At 42.5% G+C, this 23,661-nt stretch overlaps 1 protein-coding gene across 1 annotated transcript in view; it reads right to left on the bottom strand.

The window, feature by feature from the left end:
- The window catches only part of LOC150084481 (protein O-mannosyl-transferase Tmtc3-like), a 775,447-nt gene extending 754,544 nt beyond the window's left edge, over positions 1-20,903 (bottom strand). The window contains exon 1 of the mRNA XM_090376259.1: positions 20,701-20,903. Coding sequence (XP_090232385.1) covers positions 20,701-20,748 — 48 coding nt within the window. The 5' untranslated portion in view covers positions 20,749-20,903. The remainder of the gene's footprint in view (positions 1-20,700) is intronic.
- Positions 20,904-23,661: the final 2,758 nt, after the last annotated feature.

The following is a 23,661-nucleotide window of genomic DNA, read 5'->3' as shown; positions in this document are numbered from 1 at the left end:
GGAACTGCTGACTCGAACCTTATGCCAACACCGCATTGAAACGGATGGGCAAGAAGACCCAGACGACATTCAGAGAAAAATTACCAAGACCATAATAGCGGCCAGTGAGGCTGCGATGAAGCGAAAATTGTCCACACCTGGCGCAGTCCCTTGGTGGACTCGGGACATACAGAACCTCAGAAGAGAAGTCATAAAGGCAAGAAAACAATTCCAAAGGGCAAGACGTACCTGGCCGGAAGTGGAAGTAACAGCACTCAGACAAAGATACGCAGCAGTGAGAAACAGATACACTGAGTTAATACGAAAAAGTAAGCAGAAGGCCTGGGAGCAATTAGTCAGCACGACTAGAAATGCCGACCCCTGGGGGGTGGTGTACAAAGTCACTACGAATAAACTCCCCAGGGGTGAGGTCATGACGTCCATCCGCACCCCGCAGGGAACATTGGCCACCACCTGGGAACAGTCTATCACCAACATCCTCAATGTGATTTTCCAAAAGCCAGCACACCCGCAACTACCAGAACAACTGCAGATCTGCGATGGAAATGAAACATATCACATAGACCAAATGGAACCACCTTTTGCCTTAGAAGAACTACAACAGGCAGCGCAACAAATAAGGAATAAAAAATGCCCAGGCCCAGATCTTCTGGAGCCGCAGCTTATGAAAAAAGTAGTAGACATCTCTCCGCAAACTTTACTAAACCTCTTCAACACATGCCTGAAGACTGGAGTCTTTGCAGCCGACTGGAAAATGGCCAACGTCAAATTAATTCTAAAAAATCCAATGAAGCCACCAGAACAACCCGAATCATACCGGCCAATTTCCTTGCTCCCAGTTGCTAGTAAACTCCTTGAAAACATGCTTCACAAGCGACTCCTGCACCACTATGAAGTTGCAAATCTCGTGATGCCCACACAGTTTGGGTTCAAACCCGGAACCTCAACAGTGGATGATCTCAACAGCCTCCTAAGTTTGGCTGCTGCCTGTGATAGGAAGTACTTCTTGGTTATTTCGGTCGATTTTGCTGGGGCATTCGACACCATCTGGTGGCCGAGCGTCCTGGCTAGACTGCGGAGGGCAAAAACACCCATCAACCTTTACAAAATAATGAAGTCATATTTATCCAAGAGAAAAATACAAGTAGTGACTCCGTACAAGAAACTGACCAGGCCTCTTTACAGGGGCTGCCTCCAGGGATCGGTACTGGGACCACTCCGCTGGAGTAAGGTGTAAGGTGTAAGGTATATTGTTGTCATGCGGCCCCAGGGGTTTCCCCCATCTCCGCGTTGCTTTCTTTGTGGGTGTACCAGTTTCCTGGGAATGCCAGAGGTTTAAAAGTGTGTGGGTATTGTACCTGTGTAATGTCGTGTACCGTTGTTCATCTGGTCATTTAGCCGCTGGACCCCTGCTGGAGCCCAGCGTTGCCCCACCTTCGCCCCGTGGAGGCAGACCAGGAAACACCAGTAGACTAAGATTTACTCTGGCAGGTCCTGCCGCTTAATTTCCTGAGATTTCGGCAGCTAGGACCTAAAAAAAAAAAAAAAAAAAAAACTTATGTACACATACACATATATGCACATATACACAACAGTGATACATAATATATACGCATCCATGCAATCGTAATTACTTTGGATGTTTGCATACAGCACGTGTGCATGCATTCATATGGCAGGAGTAGGGCATTGCGTAGGATAATTAGGCCGAGACTGGGCGAAGATTATTTTTTTGCTAGATTAAATTTAGTGTGTAGGGCGCTCGAGTTGTGTATAGATAGAGTGGGGGAGGGGAGGAAGAAGGTTGGGGGGGAAAGGCAGAAGTATGGGGGACACAGAAGAGATTCCCCCAGGTGGTCAGTGAGGCATGCCCATGCCTCACCAGAAGGAAAGGTGGGGTAGCAGGGGGCGAGGCGACTGGTCATCTCGTCCTCCTGCCAGGAAGGGATATTAAAGGAGAGCCAGGCTAGTGCTTGGCTCAGGCCGCCAGAACAGCTGCTATTCGTCCTTCATTCAGATTTTTTGTCTATCTTCATGGTTGCTTAGTAGTCCATCTTTGGTGTTATGCACATTTTGGCTTCTAGCCATTATGTGGCTAATGTGCATTCAGGTCCCGTCTTCTTCTGTACAGGGCTTCAGCGAACTTTGAGAAGGCAATATATTCCTGTCTCCCATCCAGGAGGTGTTGTTCTCTATCTCTGGGCAAAAAAGTGATCTGAGTGATGAGTTGGCAGCGGAGGTCATCATAAAGCTGGCATTCATACATGAGGTGGTGCCAGCTCTCCAGCTCTCCACAGCAGCAAGTAGGGTCATCTGTAATGCCCAGGGCTGTAAGTTTAGCCTTAAAGGCACCATGTCCTGTTAGCAGGAAGGTCGCGTGGAGTCCCGGCGTGAACCATGCTGGAGCCATTGAATAGAGTTTTCCAACGTTGGGGAAGAATCGTTTGGTGACTTCTCCCTTTGGGGAATTCTCCCATCTGGTTTGCCAGGTTTGCATGAGATGATTTGCAAGTCTCTTTTTCTCAGTCAAACGATTTGTGGTAGGATCTGCGTCGAAGCCGGCGAAGGTGCAGGCTCTTTCCTTGGAGAGTTCATATAATACTCCACATTTAGCTACTTCGAGGTCTAAAGGTAGGGTTCCCGCCAGCACCTGCAGCGCGTGGGTGCTAACTGTTCTGCAGGCCCGGTTATAGCGAGCAGCATGGCTCTATGGATAGAGTCGAGGATTCTGCGATTTACAGCCATGGTGACTTTGGGGTACCAAGCTCCGGAAGCATAGGTAGCTATCGGCAGGAAGGCGGCTTTGTAAAACAGCTTGAGGGTCTTCTTTTTCAATCCCCAATCCCTTTTTGCGACTCTGGTAACAAGGGCTGTATATCCCCGTATCTTCTTACGGATGTATTTCAAGTGTGCCTGGAAGCAGAGAGTGGGGTCCAGTATTACTCCCAGGTATCTAAGTTCCTTGGACAGTCGTAATGTGATACCATCAATCTTAATCTGTGGGGGTCTCCTGTAATCTAGGGCACCCTTGAGGAGAATGGAGTCCGTTTTGGTTGCTGAGATCCTAAGGAAGTGGATATTGGTCCATTCTTGTAGGATTTTAAGGGCATGATTTGCCTTTCTTTCCAGCTGGATTCTGCTGTTTCCCTCTATCATCAGGATGAGGTCGTCTGCAAAGGCTTGTGAAGATGCCTCTCCAATATCGGTATTTAGGAATTCATCCAAAACGATGTTCCATAACGTAGGTCCTAAAACGGAGCCTTGTGGACAGCCTCTGTTGATTTTTCTGGTGAGTATTTTATATGGAGCATTCACCATGATGAGTCTACTGGAGAGGTAGCTTTGGATTACTCGATAGAGGTTGCCTGGCATCCCACTCCCCCGGAGCCGGGCCAGGATGCTCGGCCACCAAAGGGTGTCGAACGCCCCAGCAAAGTCGATAGAGATAGCCAGGAAATATTTGTTTTCTGTGGCAGCTGCACGTGCAAGGACGTTCTTCAGGGCATCTACAGTCGACGTTCCGGGTTTAAAGCCGTACTGGTTTGGGGACATTAGGTTTGCCTGTAGGTAGTGAGCCTGTATTCTGGTTAACAGGAGTCGTTCCAAGAGTTTACTGCAGACTGTTAGTAGGGCTATTGGTCTGTAGGAAGTTGGTTGGTCTGGTGGTTTTGTCGGGTTTTTAATTATGAGTTTAATATTTGCTTTTTTCCAGTCCTTCGGATAGGTTCCATTTTGGAGACATAGATTGAAGAGGTTCAGTAGCATGTCAGGGGCTATCTCCACCACCTTCCTGATGATTTCGGGCTCCAAGAGGTCCGGACCCGGACATTTCTTACTTTTAATAAGGTGCGCAGCCGCTTGTAGTTCCTCTATTGTGAAATCCGGTTCCCTGTCTTCTGTTCGGTAGTCGTCATTCTCTGTGCACATCTTGATTTGTTGGGGTGTCTGTGGGTCTACATGAGGGTGGAAGGTTGCATCCAAAATATTGTTAACAGATGCCTCCCAAGAATTGGTAGCATCTCCCTGTGGTGTTATGGTGGTTGAAATTACCTCTCCCCTGGGAAGTTTATTAGTGGTTACTTTGTAGACCACCCCCCAGGGGTCAGTGTTGCCAGTGGTTGCGACCAGATTTTCCCACGAGAGTTGTTTACTTCTGCGTATGAGCGAGGTGTACTGGTTTCTGGCCTCTTTGTAGATTTCCCGTAGTGCATCCACTTCAGGGGCAGGCCAGGAGCGTCTGGCTCTCTGGAATGCTTTTCGTTTGTCCTGGACTTCTCTTCGGAGCCTCTGGAGCTCCGGACTCCACCATGGTACAGCACCTGAGGCAGGTTTTCTTCGTTTTATGGCGGCATTCGCTGCTTTAGTAATGATCGCTGTGATTATTTTTTGAGTTGGTCAGGGTCTTGGATTGTTTGAATTGCAGCTTGCTGTGTATCTTTTTCTGCTATTAGGGTGTCTCTGAATTGGTTCCAGTTTGCAGTGTTCACCGCATATCTCTGCAGCATTTTTCTCTCAGGATATTGTCTCTGATGGTCTCTGTTGAGTTGGAAGGTCAGGACCCTGTGGTCGGACGTTGTCCAGGCATCCTGAACCGTCCAGTCTGTTATATTGCCAGCAATGTTTCTAGTGGCTAGGGAGACATCGATGGTTGATTCCCATCGTAGGTTGCAGTAAGTCGGTAGTTGATTAGGTTGGTTTAGCACTGTTATCGTTGATGTTGCTAGGAATTCCTCCAGGCGCTGCCCATTCCTTGTCCCCTGTCTGTCCGGGGTATGGCTGTACCAAGCTGGTGACCTGCAGTTCACGTCCGCTCCTATTATTAGTTTCTGGTCAGGGAGGATATTTGTTACATGTTCTAGGTACCTTGTAGCCATCGTTATGTCCTCTCCAGGGCGGCAATAAAGGGCTACGACGTAGAAGGCTCCCAGTGCTGAGATAAGATGCGCACAGACTGCCCAGGCCGTGCAGAGGTGAGTGATCCTGGTAGCTGTTATATCTGGGTTTCTGACCACAATAGCGGCCGAGGGGATTTCATTTTCAGGTTGTATGATCTTGTATTGTAGGGGGTATCCCCTTATTTGATTGGCGGCTGCGTATGGTTCTTGGAGTATGATGATATCTATATTTTCGTCGTCGGCTTTCATCCTGACCTGGTCGGCCACTGCCCTGGTTCTATGAGCGTTTAGCTGGAAGAATTTGATTACTTTAGTGTTGAATTGTTTATGGTGTGGTGCCATAATCTGTTCTGGATTGGGTCAAGCTCTTGTATTTTTGGTATATGGGACACATGCTGTCTCTGAGGGAATGGGAGGCATCCATTTTCTGACTTTTGCAGTTTGCAGAAACGGCGTCTGTGCTCTTATTTGGGCAGTCGGTGAAGTTGTGGCCCTTGCCAGCGCAGTGGCCGCAGGTTCGCACAGCCTGGGAGCATGTGTGCGATGTGTGTCCGAACTTGCAGCAGTTGTAGCATTTGATGATAGCCACATGTTCGCGGAATCGGTGGCCGCTCCAATATATATAAACTCTAGTCTGATTTATAAGTATTTGCCAAGCCAGCGGGCTCAGTTCTACCGACCAGTTGACTGTGCTCGAGGACTTGGTCTTGATGGTGTGCTTGGGTATCACATGATCATTTAGATTTTGATCTGGCAAATGTTTGGACAGATTTCTATCAAACAATTCTCTTGCGACTTCCTCGGGTTTGATATCCTTATCAAGGTCGTATATAAGGATGGAGGGCCCCTTCCTTCTTGGGGGTTCCGCTCTGAGTCCCAGGGTTGCTATCTTGGGGTTGGCTATTATTTCGTTTATTTCCTCTGTGGTCTCTGTTTCGATGACTACACCTGGATTCCTTGTCTTTCGTACCGATTTTATTTTCGTGGTCCTTAGGTCATCGGAGAGTTTATTAATTATTGCCTGCTTAATGCCTTCACTAGAATGTTTGTCCACTTTATTAAGGGGTCTCAACACTACAATGTTAGGTCGCCGAGTGGTGGATTTCTCCTTGGCTTGTATTGGTTGGGTGGCTGTGTGGTCACACTGAGCCGGTATCCTCAGCGCATCTGCATAGGAGGGAGTGCGCTGTGGCATATTTTTTGCTTCTCCTTCCTTATAAGCCTGCAGTTTAGCTGTGGCTATTTCAGATTCTAAGTATGTTTGGAATAAAACGGACTCCATTTTATTCCATAAAGTAGCAATTTGGCCTCTGAGACCTGCTGAGATTCTGTTGCTCTGGTCCCTAAATAGGTCTTCTAGGGCTGTCTTGAGAGTGCGTGCTTGATCCAAGGGGGATCCCTCTGGGAGTGCAGAGTCCAGGGGGGAATCCTTCTGCTTGGTTTCAACTTGTTTTCCTGGTTGTAGGGAGCCAGGATCATCATGAGCGTCCTTTGGTTGGCTCTGGCTTCTAGTTGCTCTGTCCGAATTAGAGACTATTTGATTTTTATTTTTTCTTTTAGCCAAAGGTGTCGGTTTAACTTCTTCAGTATGGAATTGGTGTTCAGGGTTAACTTGTTCACAGTCAGAGTCACAATCTTTTTCGTGTGGTTCTCCCATCATGTTTGTATCCATTTCGGATTTTCGAAGTTGTCCGGATTAGTGAGGTCTAGACGCGTTATTTTGTTTGAGGGCTCTGAGAGCTGTTGGAGGATATAAACCACTAGTCCGTGGGTATATTTGTTGCCGTGTGATCTGCAGGCGAAGATTCGGGCTCTCCCCCACTGGCAGTATAGGGGGGAAACAGCCTAGTATATAAGTGGCCCTAGGAAAACGGGGTTAATTTCTCTGGGGGTTTTTCTTGGCGCCGATAACATTGGTGACATCAGTTTTTGCACTACACGTATATTTGCTAAGATCCATTCTGTTCACGGTATGTCTATTGCAGAGGGGGGGGGAGACAAAAAATACATGTTTCACTAGCACAGTAACGGTAATTCAGCACAGATGATGGAACGCTCTTGCAGCTCGGGTTTAGCACAAGTTGGGGCACCTCCCCAGTCAAATGCAGGGTATTTACGTGGCCGCCGCTTTATATTGGCGCCTCTCTATATCCTTGCTGCCAGCCACATGGTGACCACTGCGGTCTCGCAAACAAAGGATATAGATGAAAACGCAAATAGCCTGCTAAATTCCCAGTTGAAATTTAAAACATTTCTTACCGTGAGAGTCCACTAGTTGACTTCTTTAGTTGAGAACACTTTTTATGGCAATAACTATAATTAAAACGCATATTTAAGCACATTTTTCTTTAGCGTTGATCAGCACGTCCGACTAGTAAGGCAGCCCTCTGGCGGTCCTCCTCTGGAGTATGGTATTGGATGAGTTTCTGTCCTTCGACTTGGGGGAAGTCCACTCACAGGCATTTGCAGATGACCTGATACTGACTGTTGCCGCAGACAATCGACTTCAATTGGAAACCCAGGCAAATCTAGCAATTCAAATTCTACAAGACTGGATGAAGGTCCATTTTCTTAAGATCTCACCGGGGAAAACCTACTCAATGCTACTGAAAGGAACATTAAATCTCTGTAGACCACCGCAAATTAAAGTAGAAAATACAACTATCAAACTACTCAGTGAGATGAAATATCTAGGAATCATACTGGACAAGAACCAATCTTTCAACCCACAGTTGAAACATATCCGAGAGAAAATCAGGAGATATTCTGCCCTCGTCTCAAGAATAGCTAAAAGGGATTGGGGACTCAAGAGGCACACCTTGGGACTGTATTACAAAACGACATTTATACCAGCCATAACTTACGCGTCACCCATCTGGTTCCAGAAAGCAACTACTGCAGTTAACAGAAGGACACTCGATTTCATCCAGTGTACTGCACTGTGAGTACACATGCTCTGCAGGTTCTGGCGGGAGTACTCCCCCTTGACCTCGAGGTGGTGCGTTGTGCCATGGTGCAGCATCTCGCAAAAGGGCTTCCCTGCACCTTCCTGGGCCTCTCCATTGACCCTACAGGAAACCTGAAAAGAGAGAAAACAAAACTCGCCACCCACCTGCAGCAGGTCTGGCAGGATAGGTGGTCAGAATCCACAAAAGGGGAATTAACGAGGAAATTTCTGCCTGATGTCGGAAGATTATACCCAAAAGCACCATCATGGTTTCACCCCGGACTGTACACTACGTATCTTTTAACAGGTCATGGGGCCCTGAATGCCAAACTAAACAGTTTTAAATTAGTAAACGATCCCTGCTGTTTCTGTGGGGAAGTGGAGACATGGTCTCACATAATGTACAACTGTGAAAATTATGAGGATCTCCGCTGCCTCCTGATGACAAAGCTGACTTACTTCCCTCGCGACTGGGAATCAAACTGTTGGACTCGCAAGAGGAGTATAAGGAGTTGACAAAATTCGCCCAGGGACATCCAGTTCACCCGAAGGAGAACACTTATTGCTATCTACAGGGATCAAGAACAGGCACCACGACTAAACTAACCATCCTTGGATTCCACGAAACTGGCTCTCACCCAGATACAAGACCTTCCTTTGGGACTCTATAGAATTTTTTTTTTTTTTTTTTTTTAAGCCACGCTCCCTTGCGTGGCCCTTTGCCTCCACTCCCCAGGCGGGAGGGGGAGGTGATTTCTGGGTTCCTCCTCCCCTCGCTGCCCCTCTCTTTCCTCTGGTGGGGTATGGGCCTGCTCCACTGATTTGGGGGTCATCTTCTCTATGGACCCCTTATTTCTGTCTTTTCCCCCCAGCCTTCAGTCTCCCCACCCTCTCTCTCTCTTTTAATTATAATTACTAGTGTCTGAACCATTGTTAAATTGCTTGAACCCTACACCCAACAACTTAACGTTTATTGCATAAATAGTACTTCTTTTTGGCTGACCCATAACTATAACGTGTTTTTTTTTTTTAATATTTATTTATTTTATTTTTTTTTATTATTTATTTATTTTATATATATTTTTTTAAGGTCCTTGCACTGAAATCTCAGGAAATTAGGTGGCAGGACCTGCCAGAGTAAATAACTATAATACTGGTGTACCTGGTCTGCCTTCACGAGGCAGAGTGTGGACAACGTTGGGTCCCATTAGGGGCCCAGCGGCTAAATGACCAGAGGAACAACGGTACACGACACTACACATGTACAAAATCCATACACTTTTAAACCTCTGGCATTGACAGTGTTCTGTTTCACACCCACAATGTATAGCCCGCGGAGATGGGGGGAAACCCCTGGTGCCGTTTGACACTAAACACACTCTACACTCTACCCAAATGTATTCCGAACAGCCAAACTGGTTCTCACCGGGGCTCTACACCACCTTTCTTCTAACAGGGCATGGCTCTTTTAATGCCAAGCTGTCAACTTTCCGCATCAGGGATTCCCCATTATGCCACTGCGGAGAAAACCAAACATGGTCACACCTAATGCACGATTGCCCCCTCTTTGAGGACATCAGATGTCATTTCATCACAAAGATACGCTTTAATCCGAAGGAACGGGAGCACCTTATATTACATGAGGAGGAGCACTACAAGGCCCTCTCGTGCTTTGCACATTAATCGTTTACCCGGCTAAGGGCAATGACCCAACCTCCCCAGGCCTGATGCAGGACCTGACTACAACTCATCGGATGGGACTCTGCTCTCATGAGTGCCATTACTTTGTCAACTGTACCAGAAAGATCAAAGTACCACGATATCACATCGCAGATTTCAGACAACTTGCATTACTAATAGGGGTGTCCCGCAAGGGGGAGTCCTATCACCAACCCTATTTGCCGCAGCGCTGGAGCCCTTCCTTGCATCCCAAACTGACTTCCAATCATACGCCGATCACCTGAAACTTTATATTACATCCTCTGACTAAACTCAGGTTCTTAGCACTACCTTGCAGGCAAATAAAACCATACATAACCTTCAACAATATTTGGCTTCCATCGGACTACAGATTAACCAAACAAAGACAGCTCAAATATCCTTCACCTGGAAGAAGTCACGCAATGACATTAATCTTACTATCAATGGATCACCCATTCAGAAAGTTAAAACGCACAAAAATCTCGGATTAGTGTGGGATGATGGGCTGACATTCCAGGCTCACCTCCTGAACACAAAAACAAAAATGTACTCCGCTATGTGGGCGATCCGCCAGGAACTAACGGGAATTCATGACGCCGACCTGGTAAAGAAATATGTTGTCCGATGTGTCTATCCTATACCTCTCTATGCCGCAACCATTTGGTCCTCTGCTCCCACAATACACTTCAACAAGTTCCTCAGCCTGGAATACTGGCTCCTGAAATGGCTCAACTGGCGGACTGGCAACCAATACACCATTTCTAGGGCTCAGTTCTACATAAATCTGGAAGTCACCCCATGGAAACAACAGATTGTGGCAGCAAATCTTACACTTGCCAGACTAATCCCAAGACGACTCGACACCCCTGACATCACTGATTTAATAAAAATTCCACGCATTGCCGGAAGGAATCAAATGGACCCAAGGCTCCCACTCACAATCAGCTTGAACAACCTGAAAGGACTGAGACGCATGTTCCCAGGAAACACGGTAGATTTGATGAACAATCTAGCCATCGACCTGGATAGATTCTGTGAACAGCATTCATACAGACGTCAGAAGCTAAAGGACACATATGCAAACATACACTTATGAGACGCCAGCAGAAGGAAAATGCCACCACAATGCATCCCGTTAAAGATAGGTGAAGCCATCACTGGTCCTCTCTTACTTATAATCTACAACTCCAAAGATGCCTGGCTGCACTATTACGTTCAAGATTGAAGAGATACCACGTGTAACAACCGGTGAAGGACTGCCTCATTTCTTTATATTTTGTATATTTCCCTCATGCTTACGTAATTTATAGCAATTTAGAGAAAATAATATCCTTTAATTCTTTTAATTATGTAAAATAATAAACACTAAGTTCTGTACCTGTCGGGTTAAGCATACATGGGCCCCATGTAACCGCCAGGCACATGTCCCTGTCTTAACCTCTGTGTGTAATATCACCCCCCTAGCTTCTAGCTGTCCAGGGGGTGGCTCTGTGGCAGAGCAATAAACAAATTTAATAAATAAATAAATAAATATCGGACGGGACTTTGCTTCCACGAACATTGCAATCAAACACTAACACCCTATCAACTGGACCGACAGCGCATGTAATTTACCCAACGAACTACCCTAGAATGTGACAATCACCATATGCAGGAGTGACAACACTGCATCGACGCCCCAGATAACAGAACAAACAGTGACAGTGAAAGTGACCACATACCAACAATGACCACCCAAAATGGAAATAGAAGGACAATGACCACGTACCAAACTGGATGAGACCTTGATCCCATGACCAACGCCGGCATTCAACCGATCTGTGAACAAGTCAGTAGAGACCTTGTTCCTGGATGTACCTCCTGGTGGGGCCAGTGTTGTGATGCTGTCCTGACCCTGCTAGCATAGCCACCACTCTGCAGCCAGGCTGCACACACGCCATATTGGCGACCTGTGCCGGTCCCTTGTCCGGCCCTTCCTATCCCACCCCGGCAGGGGGGTATAGACGGTCATACTGTTTCCTCCCCTCCACACCACCCCATTCTTCCTTCTGGCAGGGCATGGGCATGCCCTTCTGACACCAAATTGAGGCCTCCTACTCTATTAGCCTTAGCCTTCCTCCTTTAACCCCCAAGTCTTCATTCTCCCTCCCCCTCTCTATCTTTATACAAGCGAATTCCCTCACACATAAATTCAATGAATCCAAATTAACTTACGCCCATATTTCGGTCTATCCTTATTCAAACGACATCACCCTACGCAATCGAGAGATATCACACATATGTGTAAAAAAAATTTTTTTTTTAAGGTCCTAGCCACTGAAATCTCAGGAAATTAGGTGGCAGGACCTGCCAGAGTGAACTAAAGACTATCGGGTACCTGGTCTGCCTCCACGGGGCGTAAGTGGGGCAACGTTGGGCCTCAGAAGACGTCCAGCAGCTAAATGGCCAGAGGAACAACGGTACAAAACACCACACTTCCATAATCCATACACTTTTAAATATCTGGCCTTCCCAGTGAACTGGTACACCCACAATAAAAGCAACACGGAGATGGAGGAAACCCCTGGTGCCATTAGACACTGAAAACACTTATACTTATATGATCAAATCGCTATATGGATATATAATCGATGTATGGATATCAAACGATATCCATACATCAAGAGGAAACGACCAGTAATCTGTGTTGACTTGTTCGGGTTGGAATTTTGCACTACTGTTCGCTGTGCAGCATGGGACAAAGCCATGTACCTAGGCATATACTGAAACATCATCATCATCAGCCATTTTCAATCCACTGCAGGATGAAGGCCTCTCTAACAACTTTCCAGTTCCTTCTGTTTGGAGCACTGGCCATCCATTTACTACCCACAAACTCATCTATCCATCTCCGTCTCTGTCTTCCAGGTTTTCTTCTAACTCCTCTTGGGTACCATTCTGTTATTTTCTTAGTCCATCAGTCGTCATGTCTTCGAGCTATGTGTCCTGACCAAGACCATTTTAGTTCTTTAGTTTTGATAAGAATGTCCTTTACTTGAGTTTGCTGCCTAATCCATGTGTTTCACTTCTTCTCTTACAGTCTCATTCCCAATAAAATTCGTTCCATTCTTTGCTGTGTAGTTCTCAGCTTCTCTTCCATTCTTTTGGTGAGTGCCCAAGTTTCACTTCCCTAAGTCATGGTGGGGAGTATACATTGGTTCGTTATTTTACGTTTCAGACAAAGTGGGATATTGCTTTTCAGTATGTGACTATATTTCCTGAATGCTATCCATCCAAAATGTATTCTTCTCTTGACTTCCAGCCATTTATCATTATTACAGCTAATAACTTGTCCCAGATAAGTATACGACTCCACCTTTTCAATTACTGCTCATTCAATCATTATTTTCCTTTCTGTGACATACTTTTTCATAATTACTTTTGTTTTAGCCATGTTCATCTTTAGTCCAAAATCCTTACTAGCTGTGCATAACTGATTAAGATTTTCCTCTAATTCTTTGGGATCGTGGCTTATGACCACAAAGTCATCTGCAAATCGTAAATGGTTTAAGTACTCTCCGTTCATACTGACTCCTTTCTACGACCAGTCTAATCTTCTGAAAGTTTCCTCAAGGGCAGCAGTAAACAGCTTCGGAGACAGTGTCTCCTTGTCTAACTCCTTCCTCGATTTTAAATTTCCTACTGTCTTTGTCTAGTCTAATAAAGGAGGTAGCATTCTCATATATTTTCTTCAAAATCATAGTATATGGGGTTTCTATGCCTTGTCTTTCCAGTGCCCGAATCATTGCCTTATGCTGTATGGAGTCAAATGCCTTTTCATAATCCACAAATGCCAGCCATAATGGTGTTTTATATTCATTTGCTTTCTCCATTAGCTGTGATATTACGTGAAGGTGATCCATAGTTGAGAATCCTGTCCTAAAGCCAACTTGCTGTTTCGGTTGATTCTCATCAAGTATTCTTTCTAATCTGTTAGTATATAACCCTTGTGAACAACTTGTAGATGTGGGATAACAAGCTAATTGGTTTATAATTTCCAATTTCTGATTTACCTCCTTTCGTATGCAGCAAAACTATGATTGCATTATTCCACTGCTTAGGCGTCACACCTTTTCTAATGCACTTTGTGAAGAGCCTTGCCAGTTTTTGTGTTATGTCTCTTCCTCCCAATTTTAACAACTCTATAGTAACTTTATCTTCCCCCGGGGCTTTCTGATTCTTCATTTTCTTCAATGCATGTTCTACCTCATCAGGAAGAATATCGGGTACTGTATGTCGTATGTGTTACTAATTTGCAATCAATCTTCCCCACTGCTGGCATCATTCCCTCGCTCCTTGTATAATTCTCTATAGCCGCGGTCGCCAACCTTTCGGACCACTAAACTCAATTTTGAATCCCGCGGACCACTACCATGATTTTTTTCATAAAATTAAAATTCTAAATATGAAATGGTACTTACACTTGTTTTTGCACACCAAATTATTTGCAAAAAATTGGATATCATTAATGTTAATATAATTAATAATATAATGATAAAAAAAGTATAATAAATAAACGCAGATATATTCATTATGAAAAATGCAAAAAAGCATTTTAAATTCCATTTTATTAAAAAAAGAATTAACAAAAACAATTAATATTATCAAATATCGAGTGCACCTCGACATAGCAAATTATAGGAAAATAATCAGTATGACATTTGTTGCTGCTTGTTTGAAATAAGCCGTTGGATTCTTGGCTCCAATGACTTTACTGCAACACAGAGAGCCGTTTGTATTTCTAGCCGACAGCGGTACTTGTTTTTAATTGCCGTAACTGATGAAAATGTCTTTTCCCACATATATGTAGTTGCGAATGGAATTAAAATTTTGATGTCCTTTTCACTCAGCACTCGGTACTCACTTTTTACGGAAAGCCAAAAATGAGATCTTGTTAGGGACCAGTGGAATTTACCTTTGAGACTGTCGTCGGATGATAGATCGATCAGGCTTTCTTTTTCTTTCATGTTCAAATTACTATCCTCGATTTTCGCTGAAAATGGATCTATTATCCACGTATTTCCGTGTCTGGGGTCCTCTTCCTTTGAGTAATAACGACCAGAAGAGTCAGTCAGCGACTGTAAGTGCAATCGAACAAGGGGTATTACCTGTCGGTTGACATCCTCCTGTTTCATATAATCATAAAAATTTGGAAACATTTGCAGATATTCAGCCAACCGCGTTTGCCACAGCAATATCTTCCTTTGAAATGCATCCATTTTGCCTCGCAGTGTGAACACGTCCGTAAGCTGTCCTTGCAAGGACGTGTTCAGCTCGTTTAACAGAGAAAAAATATCTGCCAGGTATGTAAGCTTGGCTAGCCAATCATTGTCGGACAAGAGATCATGGAACCTCGAATTTTGCTGCTGGAAGAATAACTTGACTTCGTGGCGCAGGTCGAACAATCGGGTTAGTACTTTGCCCCTCGACAACCATCTCACCTCAGCGTGAAGAAGAACAAGAGTATGCTGAGAGCCCATTTATTCACAAAGTGCCTCAAATATTCGAGAATTGAGCGCTTTGTGGCGAATTTCGTTTACAATTTTAATTACAACAGAGAGTACTTCGTGCAGTTCTGGAGATAATCTTTTCGCCCCAAGTTGCTCACGATGTACAATACAATAAGTAAGAAATGTCTGGGTGTCCAACGTCTTTCACTTTTGCAACAACTCCTGAACGATGTCGAGTCATGCTTGCGGCACCGTCTATGCATATCCCAATACATTTCTTCCATTCAATACTGTGTTTCAATGCACTTAACCATTAAGTGCATTGAAATTTTCAGAGCCTGTTGTTCTACCTGACAAGATTAGCGAACAGAGGAGTTCTTCCTTTAATTCTCCTTAGCAAGCAAACCTCACAAAACAAAGAAGAACTGCCTTGTTAGTTATGTCTGTTGATTCGTCAAGTTCAATTGAATAAAACGTAGAATTTTTCACAAGTGCAATCACTTGATTTTCAATATCTTCGGCCATGTCTTCAATTTTGCGCTTCACAGTGTTAGTAGACATAGGAATTCCTTTCAGTTTCTGGACAGCCTGTTTCCCCAAAACCTTTTCACAGGCTTGTAAGAGGCAAAGCTTAATTAATTATTCTCCAATTGTATACGGCTTTTTACATCTCGCGATTTCAAGTGCTATCAAATAAGATTTTACTAAGGATTTATCTTCAACGATCATTCTTGCTAATGAACTTTTTTGCTCTTGCAAATTGTCACGCATCCTTTGGAAGTATTCATCTGGCTTTTTAGCTAAATCTGGGTGTTTTGACTGCAAGTGCCTGCCGAGTTTCGAAGGTTTCGTGGCATCATTGGTTAAACGCTCAGAACATATAATACAAAGCGGCCGTGGATCCAGTTCACTTGAAGTTTCTTGAATAAATCCAAATTTCAAGTAATCCGCATCATATTTTCTTGAAACTTGGACCTTTTGTTTTAATGTCCTTCCTGGTGATGCCTTGCGGTGGCTGCAGAGGCTCTGATTCATTAATCAACTCATGACAACGCGATGTATTACCTAAGAAGCGCAACACGCTTGCATGTTTTTTCTCACTCATTGGGGTTATTTTATTTGAATCTAAAACCAAACAAGAAATAAGATAGTTACAAACTCAAGCTCTTTGATGGCATTAAATATCACACTGTGCACTGTTAAAATAAAAATATCACTGTTCACTTTCCTAAGAACTGCGAACCGCGCCGTGCCCAGGCTAGGCCATAAAAATATAAAATAGCTTTCTAAAAAATAATAATAATAAATAATTTGCTCGAGTCAGTTTTTTCCTTTCCTACGTCAAGTGTACATCTTACCATTCTGTGATCACTTCCAACATTTACCTTATTCAGGACGGTAACATCATTCGCAATATATCTTCGGTTAGTGAGGACGAAGTCTATTTCATTAATTGTTACTCCATTTGGACTCTTCCATGTCCACTTTCTATGCACCCTTTTGTTGAAAAAAAAGTGTTCATTACTGACAATCCTTGAGATTCTGCAAATTCCACAAGTCTTTCGTCTCTTTCATCAATACTGAAACAATGATACTCAAATACTCTACCTCTCGTGGTTTCGCCGATACCTATGCCTACAAAACTAAATGGAGGGCGTTGCGGTTTCTATGTGTGTGGCTTCTATGTGTGTGGCTTCATTAATTCGCATAAATTTATTTGAGCTACCACGATATATATTACTTCACGTTATTCCACTGTTTGATTAAAGCATTTACACTTTTCTGGATCATGTAGTACAGTATTTCCCACCTCTTTCATATGGGCCACTTTTATATTTGAGGTGGAAATCATGGGAACTACATTCTGCAGAAGCTCAAACTTATATTATTATATACAAAATTATATACGTAATATAAGTCGATATAGGCATAACTGTGCTTTCCATCACTGTTAGTGAGATTGCTGCTCGCCGCAAAAAAAAAAAAAAAAAAAAAAAACCACACACTTCATTGTCAAGTCAATATGACCGCAGGCAGCTTGTGAAATACTGATAAAGTATATTGTACTCTGTTAGCACCATAAAATCATATAAGTTCACTACTTCTCTCCTATCAATGTTTATTTGTTATTTATACAGTGCAGTACATTGATTTAATCATCTTATAAATACTGTTTTGAGGTTTTTGTAGTATAGGGCCAAAATTAAGTTATGTTGATGGATGTTACAATGGTTAAATGGTTAACCATTTACATTAATATAACCATGGTTAAATGGTTAACCATTTAACCATGGTTATATTAATGCTTCTGTAGTACAGATATTAGCTCACTCTTTAAAGAATATGTGCACTATTTTTCATGGTTGCCATTTTTGTATTTAGACTTAAGTAGGTCCGACGTACTCTTTTCAGTCTTGAAATTAAAGTAACTTGCACTACTGAAAACGGATGAAAAAAATAATAATAATAAAAAATTTCCAAGTGAATGGTGGCGGAGGAAGTGTTTACGGCATCCTAAAACATGAATATCTTCATGAGGTGAAGCTGCTTAAGTTCGATATTTAGTTTATGTAAATAATTTTTGCAGTATAAACTATAAGGGTACTCCATGCCTAAATCCATTAATGTTTTCAATATTCCTAACTTTCCTCGAAAACTTTCGTTGTTCTAATAAAACAGATATTACTTTGTTTTACTGAAGGATATGCGTAACATTCTGCCTGCATTAAATTCTTGACAAATGGTGTTTGATGTACTCTTTGATGTACCCCGTAATCTGGGATTACTATGCAAACCATGATGCAAGAAATCTCGTGCACTCACAAAATATGCCCAAGTACATATTGTGGACGTACTGGCAAAAACTACAGTGGCGGACAAAAAAACTGCATTACTTTTGAATTTTGCAAATAATGTGTTTTGCGCTGCATTGTGAGTTGTAGAAATGTTCGAAATGCATTTGTTAGATGTGATATATATCTCTGTGAATGAAATCCAATAAAAAGGCTCCACCTGATATATCTAATTGCCATAAATATCTTCCCAAATGATAAATTGTGTAATTAATGGAAATATGAGAAATCATGCAAATGGAAATTATGAAAACCAAACATACATTTTATTTCGTTTATGTGTACAAACTGAAATGACGAGTTCACGTAATAGTAACGGAATAGATGTACTGTAAATCAGCAAAATAAGTCCTCAATATTTTGCTGTTCCTCCTCGAGCTGCAATAACAGATATGCTGCAATCTGGCATAGTTTATCAACTTCTGGATATATGGTTGCCCAATTTCGGGGTACCACACCCTTACAATGCTCTCCTGCCGCTGAATCTTACTTGCTGGCTTCTTCTGAGCAATTTTTAGAAGACATTATGTACCAGTAATTTTCAATAGGGTTCAAATCTGCATTGTTACCAGGCCAGTCCAATACTGTAATGCCAGTATTTCTGAGGTACGACTGCAATTTAAGGGAGAAAAACGAGGGAAAACATTGGTGTGAGTATGTTTTAAGCCTTGAGACAAGAAAACAAACTCATAATTAAATGTAAATGGCATAAAACTTGCCAATTTTGCTGTGTAGCAAGGTGTTGAGTCCTGTTGAAAAATGTGGTTTTGGAAGTCTGTGTGGTAATACCTAATAACGGGTTTCAGGCACTCCTCCAAGATAGAAGTGTAGGTTTTTGCATTCACTGAAGAAACTGTCCGTTAATAAATTTAACGGACAGTTAATAAACTTAACGTTCCGTTAATAAACTTAATGCGCCCCCAGTCCTTTGCTCGTGCATGTTATGCATTCCCAGACCATCTGACCGGCAGTGAACTTTACAGTCTGTGTTATGCAGTCAGGATGGTTATGCCTCCGATTTTTGTCTTCTGACATATCACTTCCCATCCGAGCCATGCAGGTTGAATTTTGATTCGTCAGAAAAGAAGACTGTGTCCTATTGCTCTTTTGTCCATGAAACATGCGTTTTAGCTCAAGCAAGTCGCTTCTTCCTCATTTGTTGGGTCAACAAATGCTTCTTCTTGGATCGATAGGCATGCAGACCACATTCCGAAAGCCGTCTTTGGATAGTTCGTCCACTTGTTACAACACCAGAGGCCATCTCAAAGTCCAGTTTTTAGATCAGGAGCACTAGCATGGCGATTACGAAGGCATAGCCGTTTCAAATATCGATCTTGGGAAGGCGCAGTCACTCTCTTACGGCCTGATCTAGGTCTTCTCTTCACATCACCGGTTTCACGCTTTAATTTCAGCACCCGGGATACTGTTGACTGGTGGCACCCTACTTTAAGCCCTTCCTGGAACAGAGCAACAGCTACAGTTTTTTTTATTGGTGTCAACTGAACATATGGAGCTATGCTTATATCTCCGCAAAACAGGGTACTAATGAGCATGTATACCCTTCCAACGCCGTATTTATAGAAACGGCTATTGCAATACCTTGCAATTACTGTATGATGCAATAGAAGCGTTATCTGACACAATACCATTGCTTTGCGACAAAGTCAGAGTATTTTATTATTTTTTGGCGGGCTCCAGGGTCTCCCTTATTCGCCGATTGCTTTGCGACAAACAAAATGACTGTAATCAAACAATATCTTATACGTTTCACTAAAAATGTTACTTTTTTTTTACGGTGATGCAGTTTTTTTTTTTTTTTTTTTTGTCCGCCACTGTAGTTACAGTAATATTACATATTTTAGTAAGAAAAAGATATCGACAATGAACAATACGAAAATGGGCCACAGAGGAAGTAACATTCATAAAAATACTCGAGTATAATTTTAACGAATACTATTATGGATTAAGTCAATGATTCAATTTTATTCAGTGCTACTTTAGTTGAATGGATACCTCAGGGATCGGCGCCTTCGTAGCGAGGTGGGCAGGAGCAGGAGTGCGTAGCACAGGCTTCTTGATTAGACCGGGGTTCAAGCCCGTGACCATCAAATACGGAGGATGCGGGAAGGTCAGGGAATGACCACCGCATATCCCCGGAGCAATATGGCCTTAGTTACTAATGCTCCTAAAAACCAAATAACAACACCCTCATGGATCATTTGAAATTGATGATGCCATTAACGCCCGATTTTAAAGATTTCTCAGTATTTTATGAATTCTTCCACTTACTACTTTTTAGACTACATTTCGTTAACTGTACTCTCTTCCATCTTTACATTAAATTAATATCATAACTGTCATGATATGAAGTTGCTAAAGGTACTGATTATCAAAGGGCACGATTCCACTACATACATATTCTGCTCCGTTACTGTAACCTGTAATTTAATGCTTAGTATTTGGTCTCCAATGAATGAATTATAAGGGGATGGATAAGTAATTTGTGTGTGCAAAGTATGTGTGCGACACTAAAGGGCGCACTATGGCCATAGATGTCATGCGCCAAAAAAAATCCTCACACAAACGACCCCAAAGTAATTCTCATTTTCTGGAACTGTAAATATTGAGTCTAATTGCATTATTCATTTAAAAACTCCACGCCCAAGTCAATAAGTTATGGCACAACGCGAAAATCGAACGTCCTTATGTGACTAAACTGGTACGACTCTTAAACTTAATTTTCCGAATAAGTTATCTATTTTCGTAAGCCGATTAGCACATGTATTTGAGAAGATGGGTTAACAAAAGAACATTACCTTTACAGGGGCCCTTTTCACCTGTAGAGCACTTCGTCGGCTACACATCGCAGAAATAATATCTCACGATGTTTAAAAATACTGGCACGTGCACAATTAACGAACAGACAGTAACTGTATTTATTTGCTTCTGTGCCCAATATCTAAGCAACTTTCTACAAAAATTGTTGATCAAATGATTTTATTAACATCCCTTGAAGTGTGTAACTCAACGTGGGATTTCACTTTTGTGGGAAACTAACAGAATGCACCCAAAATACAACTTACATACAGCAGCACTAGAGTACTTGTAAGCACACAACTCAGACGCTTCGCAGTCCCATGCTAGAAGAGTCCACAACTTCACCGGGTAGAAAGGTTGGTCGCACTCTTTCTCCGTGAAACCAATCACTGAACCGTATACCGTAACACGAGCGCGGAGGCAGCGACGCTTAGAATTCTCCAAAAGTTCCTAAGATTCAATGGTTATTCCAACCAAACAAGCACACCCTTCGCAATTTCTCTAATTCTGTTCGATTTTCAATAATGTGATTATATTTTAAAATATATAGCTATTATTACTAGCTGTAGAGAAATTTGTTGCAAACTGAAAAAATTTTATAATTTAAACATAGTTACCTAAAGAATATTGTTATTTAAGAAAAACGAAATGAAAGAATATTCTGCATTCTGTTTTGGCAATAAAAAATGCACACACATATATATATATATTTATTTATTTATTTTTTTTTTATTATTTTTTTTTTATGTAAACCCCAAACACGAGAGGTATTAGAAACTATAGTACTGAGTACCGTGCTTGGGTTGCAGTTTGAGAAGACGAATAAAAAAAGATATTTGTTGACATTGGACTTGAACTTCTGTAGACTGTAATTTTCAGGAAATACGTATAAAGGAAGGTTGTTCCAGAAAACGGCAGTTGAATGAATAAACGAGGAAGATGAAAAGTTGGTTCTGTAAGTTTGAAGTTGGACAGTAAATGGATGTTGGCTGGTGGCAGCACGTGTTCGGACTATTTTGAACGATAGAGCAGAAATTATAGAAGCGAATTCAGAAGAACAGTGCCCATGGAAGTATCTGTAGAAGGGGCATTCATCAGAAACAGTACGTCTATGAGACAGCGAGTGGAGAGATTCTGTTAGAGAAGAATCATTAATTAACCTAAATGCCCTCTTCTGAATCGAATCAAGAAGCCTGAGAGAGGTTTTGGGGGCACCACGCCAGATGTGCGAACAATATTCCATGGCAGGGCGGATTTGCGATTTATACAGAATGAGCACCTGTTTGGAAGAAAAGTAACGCCGAGAACGAAAGAGAAAACCAAGTTTTTTTAGATGCAGAGGAAGCAATATTTGTAATGTGCTTGTGCGAGAGAGGTTTTGGGGGCACCACGCCAGATGTGCGAACAATATTCCATGGCAGGGCGGATTTGCGATTTATACAGAATGAGCACCTGTTTGGAAGAAAAGTAACGCCGAGAACGAAAGAGAAAACCAAGTTTTTTTAGATGCAGAGGAAGCAATATTTGTAATGTGCTTGTGCCAAGAGAGATTAGAAGTTAGGGTAATCCCCAAAAGAGATATATCATTTTGCCTAGAAATCGGAGTGTCACCAAAGATAAGCATAGGAGCAGAAGAATCCTTTTTGCAAGATATAAGACAAGACTGAGTTTTAGAAGAGTTGAAATCAACTAAGTTATCTTTGCCCCACTGGAGAATTACATGGAGATCAGCATTTAAGGAATTGGTAGCAGATTTTCGAGAAGTTGAAGCTGATTGAGCAGGGCAAAGTTTCTCAAACTGGAAAGTGTAAGGCAATGTGCTATCATAGGCAAAACTTTGGATAGGATTTCCAGTCAATGGAAGAAGGTCAATAGATTTCCAGTCAATGGAAAAGAGTGGGGGATCAATGGATTTCCAGACAATGGAAGAACTGAACCTTTGGAGACACCGGCATTAGTGGAGAAGTTAGAAGACAGAGAGCCATCTACCATCACCCTCAGAGAGCGATCAGAGAGAAAACTAGATAACCAATTACTAAAAACAGATGGCATACAATAAGATGGAAGCTTGTTTAGAAGACCTTTATGCCAAACACGACCGAAAGCCTTTGAGATGTCAAGAGCAACTACTCGTGTTTCACCGAACCTTTCCATTGAATTTGTCCATAAATGGGTAACATAAGCCAGAATATCACCAGTGGATCGCACTCACGGAATCCATACTGGCGATCGTTGATCAGACGGCAGGTTTCTAGGTAGTTTAAGAGTTGATTTCTCCATTACTTTAGAGAGAGTAGAAGTAATTGCAATGGGACGATAATTGGATGGGAGGGATTTGTTTCCCTTTTTAGGAACTGGCTGGATATGAGCAAATTTCCAAGCAGAAGGAAAAACATTTTTGGAATAAGGAAGTGAAAAAAATCGGCAAAGAATAGGAGTAAATTCAGGAGCACAGGTTTTCAGAACAAGTGGAGAAATACCATTGGGACCTTCAGTTTTCTTAGCACCAAGATTCGTCAAAATCCTTCTGACATCCTTTTGACGGAAGACCACAGCAGGCATTGAATGGAGCGTGTTGGGAATAGTGGGAGGTCTTTTACCAAGATCATTAATACATGAGTTAGAAGAAAAATGGGATGCTAGCAGGTTAGCTTTATCCTTGGCTGAAGGGACAACAGAACTATCTGGTGTGGACAGAGGTGGGTGCAAATATGGGCAAAAGTTGCTGATTCTTCATGCATTAAGAATCTGCAGATAAATTAACCACTAGGTGGCAGTGATCGCAGTGTGCTGAGGTGGGATTTACTCAAAGAAGTAACTACCATTAGGGGTAAAGGGAAGGGTTATTGCTTTCGTAAGGGCGACTACGATGGACTGAGACAGTATTTAAATTCTATACAGTGGGACCAACTGATGATGTTACCAACAGCAAATGCATAATGGGAAGCATTGAAAGAATT

The sequence above is a fragment of the Mastigoproctus giganteus genome, chromosome 6 (assembly GCF_048544385.1).
Source record: "Mastigoproctus giganteus isolate SK-2022 chromosome 6, ASM4854438v1, whole genome shotgun sequence".
Lineage (NCBI taxonomy): Eukaryota > Metazoa > Arthropoda > Arachnida > Uropygi > Thelyphonidae > Mastigoproctus > Mastigoproctus giganteus.
The sequence above is the reverse complement of the archived record's forward strand: the minus strand, read 5'-3'. Positions and strand labels throughout refer to the sequence as shown.